General features: G+C 44.3%; 1 protein-coding gene across 1 annotated transcript in view; it reads left to right on the top strand.

The window, feature by feature from the left end:
* The first annotated feature begins 1,149 nt into the window (after positions 1-1,149).
* The window catches only part of LOC138793007 (inactive serine/threonine-protein kinase TEX14-like), a 73,218-nt gene continuing 57,546 nt past the window's right edge, over positions 1,150-16,821 (top strand). Inside the window, exons 1-5 of the mRNA XM_069971217.1 lie at positions 1,150-1,323; positions 3,387-3,538; positions 6,398-6,588; positions 12,683-12,776; positions 14,404-15,146. Of these exons, the coding sequence (XP_069827318.1) occupies positions 1,169-1,323; positions 3,387-3,538; positions 6,398-6,588; positions 12,683-12,776; positions 14,404-15,146 (1,335 nt within the window). The 5' untranslated portion in view covers positions 1,150-1,168. The remainder of the gene's footprint in view (positions 1,324-3,386; positions 3,539-6,397; positions 6,589-12,682; positions 12,777-14,403; positions 15,147-16,821) is intronic.

The following is a 16,821-nucleotide window of genomic DNA, read 5'->3' as shown; positions in this document are numbered from 1 at the left end:
GAGCACATGATGGGGAAGTAGTACCAGGGCTATCCGCATCACCGCCGCCGCCCCTGCTCGTCCGGCGAGTCCACTGCTGTAATTGAGGCCCCGGTCTCAGGGGGGAAGTAGGCCTCAGACCGGGGCCTACTCCCCCCTGAGACTGGTGCCTCAATTACATAAACGGACCTGCCGGACGAGCAGGGGCGGCGGCGACAGGGGTCCGGACGGGTCCGCCGCTGTAATTGAGGCCCCGGTCTCAGGAGGAAGTAGGTCTCAGATCGGGGCCTACTCCGCCCCCAACCCCCCTCCCCCCCCGGGGCCTCAATTACATAAGTGGACCCGCTGGACGAGCAGAGGCGGCAGCGGCGGCGACAGGGGGTCCGGATGGGTCCGCCGCTGTAATTGAGGCCCCGGTCTCAGGGGGGAAGTAGGCCTCAGACCGGGGCCTACTCCCCCCCCCTGAGACCGGGGCCTCAATTACATAAGCGGACGAGCAGCCGAAAGCCGATAAAAAAGTTGTATATGCGCAATCAAGGTACCGATAAAAATTACATGTCATGGCGCAAAAGTGACACCTCACACAGCCCCATAGACCAAGGTATAAAAGTGTTATAAGCCTGGGAATGAAGCGATTTTAAGGAACGTATATTTGTTAACAATGGTTTGAAATTTTTACAGGCCATCAGATACAATATAAGTTATACATGTTATATATCGCTTTAATCGTAACGACTTGAGGAACATGCATAACAAGTCAGTTTTACCCCAGGGCGTAAAAACAAAAAACCCCTAAATTAAAAAAATGCGTTTTTTTGTTCAATTTCACCACACATTACATTTTTTGCTGGTTTCGCAGTGTACTTTATGCAAAAATTCAGCCTGTCATTGCAAAGTACAATTAGTGATGCAAAAAATAAGGGCCCATGTGGGTCTCTAGGTGGAGAAATGCAAGTGCTATGGCCTTTTAAACACAAGGAGGAAAAAACTAAAATGCAAAAATGAAAATTGGCTCCGTCCTTAAGGGGTTAAACATGTTGTGAACCTAACCTAACATGGCAACTACATCAATGTGTGTATAAGTTCTAGCAGAAATCCAGAATTAAGCACCGCTCCTAGGTTGTTAGCTTTTCAGTTAAATCTTGATATGTTCTGAAATTTTCAGCGCTCAGAATTCCCAGTATTGCACATGGAAACATTACTCCACATTCTCCTTCAGATGACGGAGGCTCTTGTATTTCTTCACTGGCGTGGATTCATCCATCGCTCTTTTTCTTCACATGCCATTCAGATTTGTTCAGGAGACAGAGCCAAGCTAAGTAACCTTGAATATATGGTAGAAAGGTAAAGACTATTTCTTATACTTACATACTTATAGGATTGTGGTTTCATTATTCCTTTGTATATATAAATATGAAGCCTGTCTTTGCTTTGGTTATGCCTTGCCTTTTATTTCTTTGGCATATGTAACATTAAAGGGGTTGTTCAGTCTGATAAAAAGTTGGTTTAATGTACATTGAAAAAGAAAAATAATGCACCCAGGTAATGTCAGATTGTGGCAAAGCTTCCATGCAGTTATGTCTGAGGCAGTACAGTAAATGATTACAGATGTGGTCTGGTTATTACAGGAGTGTGTAAGGGTGCCTTCACACAGGACGGATCCCAGCGGAAATCTTGCTGCAAGTTTTGCAGCGAGATACGCTACAATCCAAGGTCCTGGCAGTTCTTTGTGAATACATATTAGCAGTGTATCTTTCAGATTGCTGCGAGTATGTAAATCACCCGCCCCCTTAACCGCTGCCGCTGTATACATTACCTGTCTTCAATCCGGCTTGCTGCACGGGGTCTCTGCTTCCTGCTCTTCCGCCCAGCCAATCAGTGGCTGCGGCTGGGCAACGCACTTATTGACGGGGCCCCCGTGCAGCAAGACAGGTAATGTATGTGCAGGCAGCAGGTGATTTACATACTCGCAGCGTTCTGAAAGATACGCTGCTAGTATGCACTCACAACGAACTGCCAGGACCTTGGATCGTAGTGGATCTCACTGCAAAGCTCGCAGCGAGATTTCCCCTGCGGTCCGCCCTGTGTGAAGGCACCCTAAATCCTCTTTCTCTATTGCCCAATGAAAAGGCTCTCAGAGGTGACTTTTGGAATAGTGTACCTCTTTGTTAGAGGAGGTTGTCTACTATATATGCCTCAACAATGCACTTGAAGACATAATGCCTGGTTGACAGACCTTAAGAGGGGTCACATCATTGGATTGAGAAAAGCAGGATGTTTCGCAAAATTCCCATCATCTAGGTCGTTCAGACCAAACTGTTAGGCTATGTTCAGACAAAGGTTTTTTTCCTCTTCATTTAAAATGTCAGTTATTTTGAGTTTAAAAGTACGCATGTTATTGCGCTAATTGGCCGTCCGTCAGTACAATGACGGCTGTTGGTACATTATTCTAGTTTCAGGGCCATAGTAACAGCTGCTGCTGCCCTTGGCACCGAACCTGCAGACGCCCCATCTTCACTCACCAATTAGCATCATGATATTCTAGTTTCTGAACATCATATTGATATCTGATCAGTCTTAGGCTGCATTCCCACATTTACTGTACGACACCACATGCAGCAGATGCCAGGCACTCATGCGGTAACCAATAGGCGTATGGCCAATAATCCTGTGACTTGGTTAACATCGCTATACCAGACCTGACCAATACCACCATACTCTGACTGGATAACACCGCCACACCACCACCATACTGTGACTGGTTAACACCACTACACTAGACCTGACCAATACATCCTTACACCCCCCTCGAAAAGACACCAGATTTACTGGCAAGTCTGAATGGGAGGTGGGAGACTAAAAAAAGTTGTTTCCTTCCCCCTGCTCCCTGGTGCTGCCCCCCTGAAAGGTGCTGCCCTAGGCAATGGACCACAGGTGCCTAGTGGTAAATACGGCCCTGTCTAGTTTAGGTGGACTAATTGGCCTTTGAAAAGTCCATTGAATTTAATTGTAAGATCAGTGAAAGGACGGTGAAAAAAGAAAAACTGTGTGTAAAGAACTAAAAAACAACGTCCGCTATTTGCAAAAGACATCCGAAATTAATTGACATGATCATTATTTTGACATCTGTGCAGACTACGTCCGTCATTTTATACATTGTATGCATTGGATGTCCACCATTCCATTGACTTCAATGAAGTCAATTAAATTGCGACGGACGTTATTTTAAATAGAAATGTGGATACCTTTTCTCTTTCTTTTTGACGTTGTGTGAACATAGCCTTAGGAGGTGTTGGTTACTTCAGCTCATGCACACACAGGCAAATAGGCTTTGGGTTCCAGTTTAGCTACTTCCCCAATCTCCTGTATTCTACCTGCTCCTACTCACAATTGTGTTTGTCTTTCAGTAAAGAAAAAACGACGTGTGATGGTATCATTTATTTCCCTATACCTAAACAACTGTATCGCTGGTCATCTCCTGAAGTAGTTGCAGAAAAAACTGTTTCCGTAAAGTCTGATCTTTACAGTTTTTGTACCGTGATGCAGGAAAGTTTAACAGGTACTTTTGATTCCTTCTTCTTTCCTACTGACAACATTTACAGCTTTATAACATTATGGAGCACAAGGTCGAAGCTAAACACAAGGGATAGATTTTGCAATCAGAGGTTTTGTGGTATAAATTCATAAAAAATATAGACTTCAGTATTTTTTTTTATTTATTTTTTTAAATCTTTGTTTAAAAAAAAAAAAAAACACTGACAAATACATGAACGCATTAAAAAAAAAAAAAAGAAAAATCAGAGGTAGTAACATAACATATAGTTCCATCCCACCCCTTTACTAGCTGACATTACCTCTTTTCACTATATTAATTTGATATCCTAAGCAAGGTTATCCAACTGTTTCAATTCATCAGTTCCCAGTAGGCAGGTTTCACCGGTTTTACACACCCTTTAATATATTACTGGACTCTATACCCACTTTAATTCTGACACCCTACTCCTTGCCATATCCTACTTTTAGCTCTCAACGAATGCCCCTTTTTATCTACCAGAGCACAAGAAGAAAGGAGACAAAAATATATTTTTTCTATATCACTTTTAGCCTCCCATTCATATTTCACCTTCTTGACCCAGGTCAAAGTCTCAGGCCTCCCACCTGGACCCCCCTCGAACTATCGACGGGCAGTCCTGATGAGGACCCCCAACTCTCCCCAGTCCACATCCAGAAGGGCCTCACCGTTTTCCGCTTAATTGCGGCCCACGTAGGGTACCTAACTAGATTTCCCCCTCGAGTCTACAGGCCCATATATAATGGAGCCCTATGAATGCAGTCATTATTAATTATAGACATATACATTGTTGCCTCTGGTTTGGGAATAATTAACTGTTAAACCGACACACATAGATACGAAGTTTTGTTGTCTGCTAAATTTTCTCCATGTATTGTACCTACAGTAGGCCTGAGGACTGGAAACATCACTAATGTAAACCCTGACATTCTTCAAATACTTAAGATGTATCACCCAAAGGCTAGGTTCACGCTAGGGCTGGGCGATATGGGCAAAAAATAAAATCTTGATTTTTTTATTTTCTTTTTATTTTTTGGACGATTCTCCATTTAAATCTCGATTTTTTTATTTTTATTTTTTTCCCTGCAGCATCAGATACTATTTTAATGATATTTCAGACAACAGCTGTATTACTTTCCAGTGTAACAGAGGCCCCATATAGTATAGTAAATAATGTTTGTGCCTCCATCTACGTAGGGTGTAGTAGTGGAGGTATAGTGGATAAGGGGTGTAGTAGTACAGGTATAGATGAGGGGTGACTGGGGAGACTGAGGGGGACTAGGGTGACACTAAAGGGGACTGGGGTGACACTGGGGTACACTAAAGGGGACTGGGGTGACACTGGGGGACACTAAAGGGGCCTGGGGTGACACTAGGGTGACACTAAAGGGCACTGGGGGACACTAAAGGGGACTGGGGGGACACTAAAGGGGACTTGGGTGACACTGGGGGACACTAAAGGGGACTGGGGTGACACTGGGGGACACTAAAGGGGACTGGGGTGACACTGGGGGACACTAAAGGGGACTGGGGTGACACTGGGGGACACTAAAGGGGACTGGGGGGACACTGGGGGACACTAAAGGGGACTGGGGTGACACTGGGGGACACTAAAGGGGACTGGGGTAACACTGGGGGACACTAAAGGGGACTGGGGTGACACTGGGGGACACTAAAGGGGACTGGGGTGACACTGGGGGACACTAAAGGGGACTGGGGTGACACTGAGGGTAGACTGTGAGGGGACACTGAAGGGGACTGAGGTAAAACTGAGGTGACACTGAAGGGACACAGGACACTGGGGGGGCACTGAGGACACTGGGGGGGCACTGAGGACACTGGGGGGGACACTGGGGATTTTGGGGACTGGGGGGGACACTGAGGACACTGGGGGGGACACTGAGGGGACAATGAGGGGATTGGGGGACAATTAGGGGACTGGGGGGGTGACTGGTGCAGCTGGGGGGGATTGGAGCAGGAGGGCACATACATCTTCTCCTCCTCTCACCTCCGCACACACGCTCCCCGGCCAGACGTGGAGGTCCCAGGTCTGTAGAGGATAAGGCCGCAGGGACTACAGGAAGTGGTGATCGCGGCGCTGCGGGTCACGGAGTTATACAGCGGGAACGGGGGTCTGCACTGAGCCCCCCGATCCCGCTGTATAGCTCCAGGACGTGCAGCGCCGCGATCACCACCTACTGTAGTCCCTGCGGCCTCATCCTCCACAGACCCGGGACCTCAACGTCTGGCCGGGAGGAGAGCGGGACGCTCAGTGGAGGGGGCGGGGGCAGGTCAGCGGCGGCGCTGTCAGTGGCTGGAGGCCGCCAGCACCACACCGCCCCTCTCCAGCCTGGCGACCCAGCATCTTCTCCCCGCTCACCCACACCGCCCCGCTATGGCTCTCCCGCCGGCCCGCACCGCAACCCCCCTTCCTCTCAGCTCCTCTCCGGCACCGCAGCCCGAAATGATTTTTGGTGAAAATCAAATTTACGATTTTCACAAAAAATCTAATCGATTTCAACGTTCTGGACGATTAATCGAATTAATTCGATTAATCGCCCAGCCCTAGTTCACGCTATGTAAAAATGGCAGCCATCTTTCATAACAGCCACCATTGTTTATTTAAAAAATAACGGGCATTACTTGCGCACTGACGGCCGTTGTTATGAATCTACCCATTCAATGCTAGAATGAGAAATCTAATTTTTTTTTGTTTGTTTAATCACACAACTGTATTTATTTTGTGGTCTTTCACGAAAAAAAACACAAAAAAAAAACTGACTTACATTTTATCATTATAAAGTTTATAAGTTTTGAAATATGTCTCTCATTGTCTTTATCTTTTAGATGCCTTACCGTGGCATGGGGTAGATGATAAAGCAGTGAAGGATTCCATGGTTTTGGGACATTACCTGACTGCTGATCCCACCCTTTCTGAGCCATATTATTCAATAGTCAGCACTGGGATTCAGGCTAGGCCCCAGGAACGGACAACACATCTTCAGGATATTGGATATTTACTGAAGAATAATTTCAAGGTATCTGGATTTTATAATCGCTTGAATAACCCTTTGTTGGCTTATTTAACCCCTTAGTGACCACCATGCTGCCTTTTCACGGCGGCCACTAATGGGCTTTATTCCGATGCGTACGCCTTTTAACGGCGGGCGCATCGGAATAAATTACCGCCCGGCGGCGGCTGCAGGACGGGTGATCAGCGGTCAGTGTGACCGCTGACACCCTCCTGTAACGTTTAACCCGTTAAATGCCGCTGTCAAACCATGACAGCGGCATTTAACGGGTCCCGGTGGATCCCGGACGGCGCCGCAGGTCCACTTACATGATCGCGATGTCCCGCGGCGCCGTTCGGGGTCCCGATGTCTCCATGGTGATTCCGGGGTCCTAATGAAGGTCCCCGGGGTCACCATGGAGATGCCTGATGCTGACAGGGGTGGCCGCGGCTATTGCCTGTCAGCATGAGGCATGATACAATACATTGCAGTAGATCAGGTACTGCAATGTATTGTATCAATAATCTAAGTATTTTACACTAGTGTACAGTAATGTACACTAGTGTAAAAGTAAAAAAAAGTGAAAAAAAGTGTGCACCAAACACAACACAGCCCCCCCCCCAATAATAAAGATGCATTACATTCCCCATACACTATAAAACATTACATAAAAGTGATCAAAAACACAAATCCTATACATATTTGGTATCGTTACGTCCGTAACAACCCAATCTATAAAACTATATCAATAATTATCGCACGACACACGCTGTAAAAAATAAATAAAAAAAACAGTACTAGAATAGCTGTATTTTATCAATCCACTTTAGAAAATACTTCATAAAAGAGATCAAAAAGTCATATACATATAAAACTTGGTATCAATAGAAACTACAGATCTTCCCGCAAAAAATAAGCCCCAAACCAGCTCTGTCGCGCAAGAGATGAGAACGCTATGGATCTTGCAATGCAGGGACAGTTTTTGTGGGTTTTTCCTAGGATGATAGTTTCTATTGCGCCAAAGCGGTAATAGTTAAAAAAAAACTATACAAATGTGGTATCGCCGTAACCGTAGCGACCCAGAGAATACATGTATTATGTTATTACTGACCGCCGATACTGATTTTTACGGCGATCACTAATGGGCTCTATTCTGCTGCCATCAGCTCTTTATGGCGATGGTGCAGAATAGTGCAGCGGCGCCGGTAATGCCCGCAGCCCCCTCCTCTCAGCTATCGGAGGTAGCTGAGGGGTTGGGGCAGAGTGTGGGGTCAGTCCCGGCAAGTCCCCTCACCGGTGATCGCCGTTATTATCAGTATAACGGCGGCCACCGGTAACGGGCATTGCCAGCGCAGCTGAACGCTTTCATCTCTTCTCACCGTGAATCCACAGTGAGAGGAGATGAAAACATGTCCCCCCCATCCCCAGAATTAACCCTAGTGACCTGGCCACTGACCCTCCCCTCCCTGGGCGGCCATCTGATCCAAGATGGCCGCCGTCATCACTGTGAACAGACTCTGTTCACAGTGATGGATTCCTAAAAATGATCAAAGCTTCATTCTCTCCACCACCGGAGGTGGCGGAGAGCATGGGGCAATGATCGGTGACCACCCGGTGTGATCCCAGTACAAGTGATCAGCGGTATATACTATATACCACTGATCGCTTGTTCCAAATGGTGTTGGCACTTTTTTACGCCTGTCACCAAAGTCAAGTGCCCTGGATTACTTGTAACCACCCCAGATTACCCATCACCACCCCAGATTACCCGTAACCACCCCAGATTACCCGTAACCACCCCAGATTACCCGTAACCACCCCAGATTACCTGTAACCACCCCAGATTACCCGTAACCACCCCAGATTGCCCGTAACCATCCCAGATTGCCTGTAACCACCCTAGATTGCCTGTAACCTCCCCACATTGTCCGTATCCACCACAGATTGCCCATATCCATCCCAGATTGCCCATATCCATCCCAGATTGCCCATATCCATCCCAGATTGCCCATATCCATCCCAGATTGCCCATATCCATCCCAGATTGCCCATATCCATCCCAGATTGCCCATATCCATCCCAGATAGCCCATATCCATCCCAGATAGCCCATAACCATCCCAGACAGCCCATAACCATCCCAGACAGCCCATAACCACCCCAGATTGCCTGTCACCACCCCAGAATGCCCGTAATCTCCCCAGATTGCCCGTATCCCCCCCCATAGCCCATAACCATTCCAGACAGCCCGTAACCACCCCAGATTGCCACAGACTGCCTGTAACCACCCCAAATTGCCTGTAACCACCCCAGATTGCTCGCAACCACCCCAGATTGCTCGCAACCACCCCAGATTGCTCGCAACCACCCCAGATTGCCTGTCACCACCCCAGATTGCCTGTCACCACCCCAGATTTTCCGTCACCACCCCAGATTGCCCGTTGCAACCCCAGATAGTCAGTGAACACCACCAGATTGCCCATCACCACCCCAGATAGCCAGTAACCACCCCTAGATAGCCAGTAAACACCCCAAGATTGCCCATAACCACCCCATACAGCCAGTAACCACCCCAGATTGCCTGTGACCACCCCAGATTGACCGTAACCACCCCAGTTTGACCGTAACCACCCCAGATTGGCACAGACTGCTCATAACCACCCCAGATTGCCCATAACCCCACCAGATTGCCTGCTGCCACCTCAGATAGCCAGCAAACACCCCGAGATTGTCTATTACCACCCCAGATAACCAGTAAACACCCACATATTGCCTGTAACTAAAATGACACTCCTTCTCTTCTGAGCCCTGCTGTGTGCCCATACAGTGGTTTATGCCCACATATGGTGTACTATTGTACTCAGGAGAACCTCCGTTACAAATTTTGGGGTGCTTTTTCTCCCTTGTTCCTAGTGAAATTGAGAAATTTCAAACTAAACAAACATGTTATTAAAAAAATTCAATTTTTTTCATTTTTACGGTCTAGTTTTGAATACTTTCCTCCAATACCTGTGGGGTGAAAATGCTACCACACCCCAAGATGAAATCCTTGAGGGGTGTAATTTCCAAAATGGGGTGATTTTGGGGGGGGGTTCTATTCTGTAGACATTACAGGGGCACTGCAAACGCACCTGGCGCTCAGAAACTTCTTCAGGAAAATCATGCACTGAAAATGCTTGGCGCTCCCTTCCTTCTGTGGCCCGCTGTGTGCCCACACAGTGGTTTATGCCCACATATGGGGTACCGTTCTACTCAGGAGTACCTGCGTTACATATATTGGGGTGAGTTTTCTCCCCTGTTTCTCGTGAAATTGAGAAATTTCAAACTAAACAAACATGTTATTGGAAAAATTCTATTTTTTCATTTTTACTGTCTTCTTTTGAATACCTTCCTCTAATACCTGTGGGGTCAAAATGGTCACTAAACCCCAAGATAAATTCTTTGAGAGGTGCACTTTCCAAAATGGGGTGACTTTTGGGGGGTTCTATTCTGCTGACACTACAGGGGCTCTGCAAACGCACCTGGCGCTCAGAAACTTCTTCAGAAAAATCTGAACTGGAAATGCTAATTGGCGCTCCTTCCCTTCTGAGCCCCGCTGTGTGCCCACACAGTGGTTTATGCCCACATATGGGGTACCATTGTACTCAGGAGAACCTGCGTTACATAAATTGGGGTGAGTTTTCTCCCCTGTTCCTCGTGAAATTGAGAAATTTCAAACTAAACAAACATATTATTGGAAAAATTCTATTTTTTCATTTTTACTGTCTTCTTCTGAATACTTTCCTCTAATACCTGTGGGGTCAAAATGGTCAACACACCCCAAGATGTATTCTTTGAGGGGTGTACTTTTCAAAATGGGGTGACTTTTGGGGTTAGGGTTCTATTCTTCTGACACTACAGGGGCTCTGCAAACGCACCTAGCGCTCAGAAACTTCTTCAGCAAAATCTGAACTGGAAATGCTAATTGGCGCTCCTTCCCTTCTGAGCCCCGCTGTGTGCCCACACAGAGGTTTATGCCCACATATGGGGTATCGTTCTACTCAGGAGTACCTGCGTTACATATATTGGGGTGAGTTTTCTCCCCTGTTCCTCGTGAAATTGAGAAATTTCAAACTAAACAAACATATTATTGGAAAAATTCTATTTTTTCATTTTTACTGTCTTCTTTTGAATACTTTCCTCTAATACCTGTGGGGTCAAAATGGTCACCACACCCCAAGATGTATTCTTTGATGGGTGTACTTTCCAAAATGGGGTGACTTTTGGGGGGGTTCTATTCTGCTGACACTACAGGGGCTCTGCAAACGCACCTGGCGCTCAGAAATTTCTTCAGCAAAATCTGAACTGGAAATGCTAATAGGTGCTCCCTTCCTTCTGAGGCCTGCTGTGTGCCCATACAGTAGTTTACGCCCACATATGGGGTACCGTTCTACTCAGGAGAACCTGCGTTACAAAATTTGGGGTGCATTTTCTCTCATGTATATTATGAAAATGAGATACTTTAATCTTAACAAATATATTATTGGAAAATTTCTATTTTTAATTTTTTCCGGCCTAATTGTGAATACTTTCCTCCAGCCCCTGTAGGGTTAAAATGCTCATTACACCCCTAGATTAATTCTTTAAGGTGTCTAGTTTCCAAAATGGGGTCACTTATGGGGGTTTCCAGTATACAAGCCTCCTAAATCAACTTAAAAAAAGAACTGGTCCCTAAAAAAATCAGTTTTGGAAAGTTCCTGAAAATTTGATAATTTGCTGATACATTTCTAAGCCCCGTAACACCCTAAAAAAGTGAAATATGTTTACGAAATGAAGCCAGAATAAAGAGGACATATTGATAATGTGACTTACTAACTAATTTTTGTCATGTGCCTTTTTTTTTTAGAAGCAAAGAATTTCAAAATTCGTAAAGTGCAAAATTTTCAAATTTTTCATTATATTTTGATGTTTTTCACAAAAAACACACAAGACAGTGACCAAATTTTGCCACTAACATAAAGTACCATATGTTACGAAAAAACAATCTCAGAATCGCTAGCATACGTTAAAGCATCACTGAGCTATAAGAGCATAAAGTGAGACAGGTCAGATTTTGAAAAATGAGCCTGGTCATTAAGGCCCAAACAGGCTTGGTCCCTAAGGGGTTAATTTTACAGTGAGAAACATTATAGCGCACATTTTGTCACTGTCGTACAATTCATGTTTGGGCTTATTTTTTTTCCTATATGTCAAATGAATAAAAATAACATTACAAAAAATAAATAAATTGAACATATAGTCCCCCTCCCCTCGTACAGTGGTCACATGACCATTAATAGTAGAAAAATATTGTGCTGTACAAATTCAACAACTCTATTGGAAGCTTTCTCTGGCTGCTTCTGCGTCTGCTGTACATTCCCAAAATACCCCTGACACGGGCTTTCTATCCTCATTTAAGTGAAAAAATGCCCATCTCCCTGACAGGATCAGGGCAAGGAAAGGGGACTCGACAATACCGAGGGTTGACATTAAAAATTTTTTTTAAAAACCATTCTTCTATATATTATATATAGTTCATGTTAGAAGAAAGAAATCCAAGTGCACTCACCAATAGATGCAGCAAGTGTCATGAGGCAAATAGATGCTTGGGAAGCTTGAGTAGTGCCGACCCCTATTGCTTTTGACTGACTCTGACTGATATTATATATACTGGTTTTCTAGAAAATACTAGAATGTTACAATAACAGCACTGAAATAGAAGTGTAGAATGTTGTTATGTATGCATTAGACAAAATTTTAGTACAGAAATGCTTTTTGCCAGATGCCAAATCTTTCTAGCGCTACGTATGACCTCATATGTCCTTTTGACAATGTAGTCCTGCCATATGGCATCTGATCATTAGCTACAATGACCAGTGATATCACAACTGTGAAAAGCTGTTCATTTCTGGTTAGAAAATAGTTCCACAGAGTCGCAAATGAGTTGGCTTGAAATTATGACATTTATTCACAGCAATGGGAGGAAGGTCATAGCCGGGCCAAAGCCTTAACATATTTTTAATGTATTAAATTTTACCCTTTTTGTTCAGAATGCACATTTGTGTATCATTCTAAAATATTTTATCTATTGTTGTTACCTACAGCAGGTGCTGGACAAAGTCCCATGTACGAAACCTGCTCCTATGGTTGTAGAAGCGGGAAAAGATTTACATGGTACAGAACAGGAAACTGCGCCAGGTATGTCCTTTTCTCTTAGTCCTTTTCTCTAATTTTAATTATATAGATAAAATGTTGTTTTAAAAAAGTAATTTCTAAAAAACAAACATATACATGGTGCTGTACTTAGAACAAAGCCCACTGTTATGCTGCTAAAGTGTAGCAAGGGATTCCGTGGTCCCTCCTAATAGTTAAAATACGCCAAAAATATGTGTGTACAGTTAAAGCGCTACAGTGCATGCTTAGATGATGGAAAAGAAGTTTCCTGAGAGATACTGTCCTATAAAAATGTTAACATAAAATATCTTGTGTAAAGTACGAGAGTAAATAGTGACAATGGTTCGTTCAAGCAGTTTAACTATCCTTAGTGATATATAGCTATACTGCTGAACACCTGGTAGTTTTGTGATGTGGTATAGTATCCTCGATTCTTCTGTATCTTTTCAGTAGTTGTAGGTGTTGAGGTGCCGGGTTGGGAGCGGGCCCCGGCCGGTGGCTCCACTACTACCAACTCTTGGCTTGCGGTGAGTAATCCAAAGGTTTTTCACTGAGTAGCAGTGATGTCACTGTAGTAGTTGCCGTAGTTCATGCAGGTCAAACATCTAACATGTTTCGGCGATCAGCGGTCGCCCTGCAGGTGCATCAAGGCCAAAATTATCTCTGAGGAGGGCGACCGCTGATCGAAACATGTTAGATGTTTGACCTGCATGAACTACGGCAACTACTACAGTGACGTCACTGCTACTCAGTGAAAAACCTTGGATTACTCACCGCAAGCCGAGAGTTGGTAGTAGTGGAGCCACCGGTCGGGGCCCGCTCCCAACCCGACACCTCAACACCTACAACTACTGAAAAGATACAGAAGAATCGAGGATACTATACCACATCACAAAACTACCAGGTATTCAGCAGTATAGCTATATATCACTAAGGATACTTAAACTGCTTGAACGAACCATTGTCACTATTTACTCTCGTACTTTACACAAGATATTTTATGTTAACATTTTTATAGGACAGTATCTCTCAGGAAACTTCTTTTCCATCATCTAAGCACGCACTGTAGCGCTTTAAGTGTATACACATATTTTTGGCAAATTTTAATCATAAACTAGGATTTTTGAATGGGATTTATCAAGACCTATTTATTTGTATGCCGTCTTACCTGAATCCTTGAACCCATGCTCCACTCCAGATTTATTGAGAGGCTCTCGCCTCTCCATAAATCCAGCAAATCTTAGGTTGCCATGCGTTTGTCTTGGAAATCTAGATCTAGAATTTTGCCATAGTGTTAAATAGTGTTTAATCGGGTGCAGGAGAAGACCATACCCCCTCCGCACCTTACAGCACCCCCTGTCTACCCATTAGGCAAGCAGAACATATGTCTGCAAAAAGTAACAAATTTTTGTGCAAACCGGCTGGGCGCGGGGATGATATCTCCCACCTTTGTGTTTACTTGAAAGGAATTACAGTTTAATTAATCTATAAATAGTGCTGGTTTTGATATAAGATTATTTAATAAAATGGATGAAACAACTCATGATAATATAGCAAAAATTCTACTTTCCATAAAAGTTTGTTGAAAATGTTCATCTAAGCATCAGTTATAGCCTTATAGCACTAAATAATGTCTCCTCCCTTTCTGCAGACAGATTCCAGGAAATTACAGACCAGTTTTATAAGAGTACAAATATTACTAGTTACCATTGCAGCAGTGCTGTTTCCTACACAGAGTCACAGTCTGAAACATTGTGTGACATGGTAGAAGAGACCGACGAAATGATGGCCCACCTACCCCCACTAGAGAATAAAGGTCAGACCAGGCCTGAGAATTTTTATCGAGAAAATGTTGTCAGCCCGTCTGCTTCATCATCTTTACTCAGTGATTGTGAGACAGGTACAAGTTCTGATTCAGAAGAAGACGATATCGATTGCAGCAGCTTAGAAACAAATGAAAACTGGCAAGTTGAATTACAAGCACTAGATAATAGATTGAATTCAATCCAGGTACATAACAAACCCACTCTTGGTAATCTTCAATACATTCAGATGTTTTTGCAAGAGCGCAACACTGTTCTTTACGCAGAAGAGGAACAGAAAGAACCAAAAAAATTATTTGTGGAAGAAAATGAATTTCCTCCCGATGTTACATTTAAGGTTAAACATGCACTTCCAGTTTACAGTAGTAAATCTCACGCTAAAGGCCCTCCACTTCACTATATACCTCCGGACGGTTCATTATGCTCCAGAATTGACATCACTTCGGCTACAAGGAGAAGACCCAGTGAGATTGTTGAAAAGACGAAAGAAATGGCTTTAAAGAAGGTGGAATGGTGTGCTGGCCTTGGCTCGCCAAAGGAAAAGACTGTTAAGCAGTTATATTCTGGTCAGGTAATACTACAACATAATATAGGTTGGTAAGCGTATACAAATGATAAAGAAATAAAAGTTTATTTCCTCATTATTAGGTCAAGATAAGCAAGGGTACTGTAAGGCATTTAAACATGCTTATTAAACAGCAACTACACCTACATAAACTGATTTACCTGTTTACTCCGCACACGTTATGGCTGCAAATCCCAGTCAGTCCAACTAGTTCAATAACCTGAACAAACAGAAAGATAGAGAAAGATAGAAATTTGGGATGCCGCTAGTTCAGGTCATTAAACTCCAGTTAAATCGGTGTTTGCTGGCGTAATACAAATACAAAAAAGGGCCTTTATTAAAGAGAACATGTCAACTCTTTCTGTATGTTCATTTTGGTATATATGATTGTATTCCTAATGAAATTCTAGATTTTTTTTAGAGCTCTACATTGTGCTTTTTCTGTTACTCCCCTAAGAAATTTTTGAATAAATTGTAACTGGTTATGGTTCCCTGGAGCAATGTAAAAAAGCTCCTGCAGCAGCCGTGGCACGCACTGGCCGCGGCTGCAGCAGGAGCGTTATAACGGGGAAAAATAACTTTTTTTATTCCACCGTTTCGTGACAGACACAGGTGGGGAAGTAGTCATCTGGGCGGCTCCCCGTCCGTGTCAAGTCACTCAGCGCCATGATTCACAGGCAGAGAGGCCAGTAACGGACCTCTCTGCCTGTCAAACATTCCTGCGGAGCTAGTGATGTCACGATACCAGAATTTTGAGTTCGATACCAATACCAACTTTTTTTTTTCAATGCTCGATACCAATTCGATACTGAATAAATTATATTGAAAATTAGAAATGCCCCCCATCAGGTCCGTAACAAACCAATTCACATTCCTTTAATTTTATTACTTTAAAAAAGTTTCCATTATTTAAAGTAAATGTGCTTTAAAAATTGCCCTATTCTCACTCCTAACACTGTTACCTGTCTGGCTGTGGTGTGAGGGGTCTTTTTTTGTGCCATGATCTGTAGTTTTATTCAGTAGCATGTTTTTATGTGCTACTGAACTTGGTGTTTTTTTGCGTTTGCACTGTTTACCGTTTGTGATCAGGAAGGTGATAATTTTATATTAAGGACATTAACACTCCAACTATCTGGGAACAATGAGGGTTGTAGTCATGTAACACACCATCTATCAGGGGGATGGGATGATATGGGCTGTAGTCATGTAACACTTCGGCTATCTGGGGGATGGTGGGGGTTGTAGTCATGTAACACACACACACTTTAGCTATCAGAGGATGATGGGGATTGTAGTCATGTAACACACACCAGACATCAGGGGGATTATAGTAATGTAATACACTTCAGCTTTAAGGGGATAATGGGGATTATAGTCATGCAACACACACTTGTTTATTTGTGCGGCAGGGTAATCAGGTTACAGCCCCCCCCCTCCCTTCCCAGTCAGAGCACGACCGACCCCCTCCTCACCCGCACTGATGTCTGCCCCGGGAGTCTCCTGACGGCCCGGCCTGCCGCTCCTCCTCACAATCCTGTGCTGCCAGATGGCCGCGTCTCCTCCAGCCTCCCCCTCCGTCCTCCTCACCCGGATCGCGCTGCTCTCTCTCTCCTGCCGCTGACCCTGCTCTGCCCTTTGGATGACCTGAGCTATGCAATGCTACATATTATTGCTGTAGCAT

This window comes from Dendropsophus ebraccatus, chromosome 5, assembly GCF_027789765.1.
Source record: "Dendropsophus ebraccatus isolate aDenEbr1 chromosome 5, aDenEbr1.pat, whole genome shotgun sequence".
Classification (NCBI taxonomy): Eukaryota; Metazoa; Chordata; class Amphibia; order Anura; family Hylidae; genus Dendropsophus; species Dendropsophus ebraccatus.
Note: the sequence above shows the minus strand (reverse complement) of the source record. Positions and strands in the feature narration are given on the sequence as shown.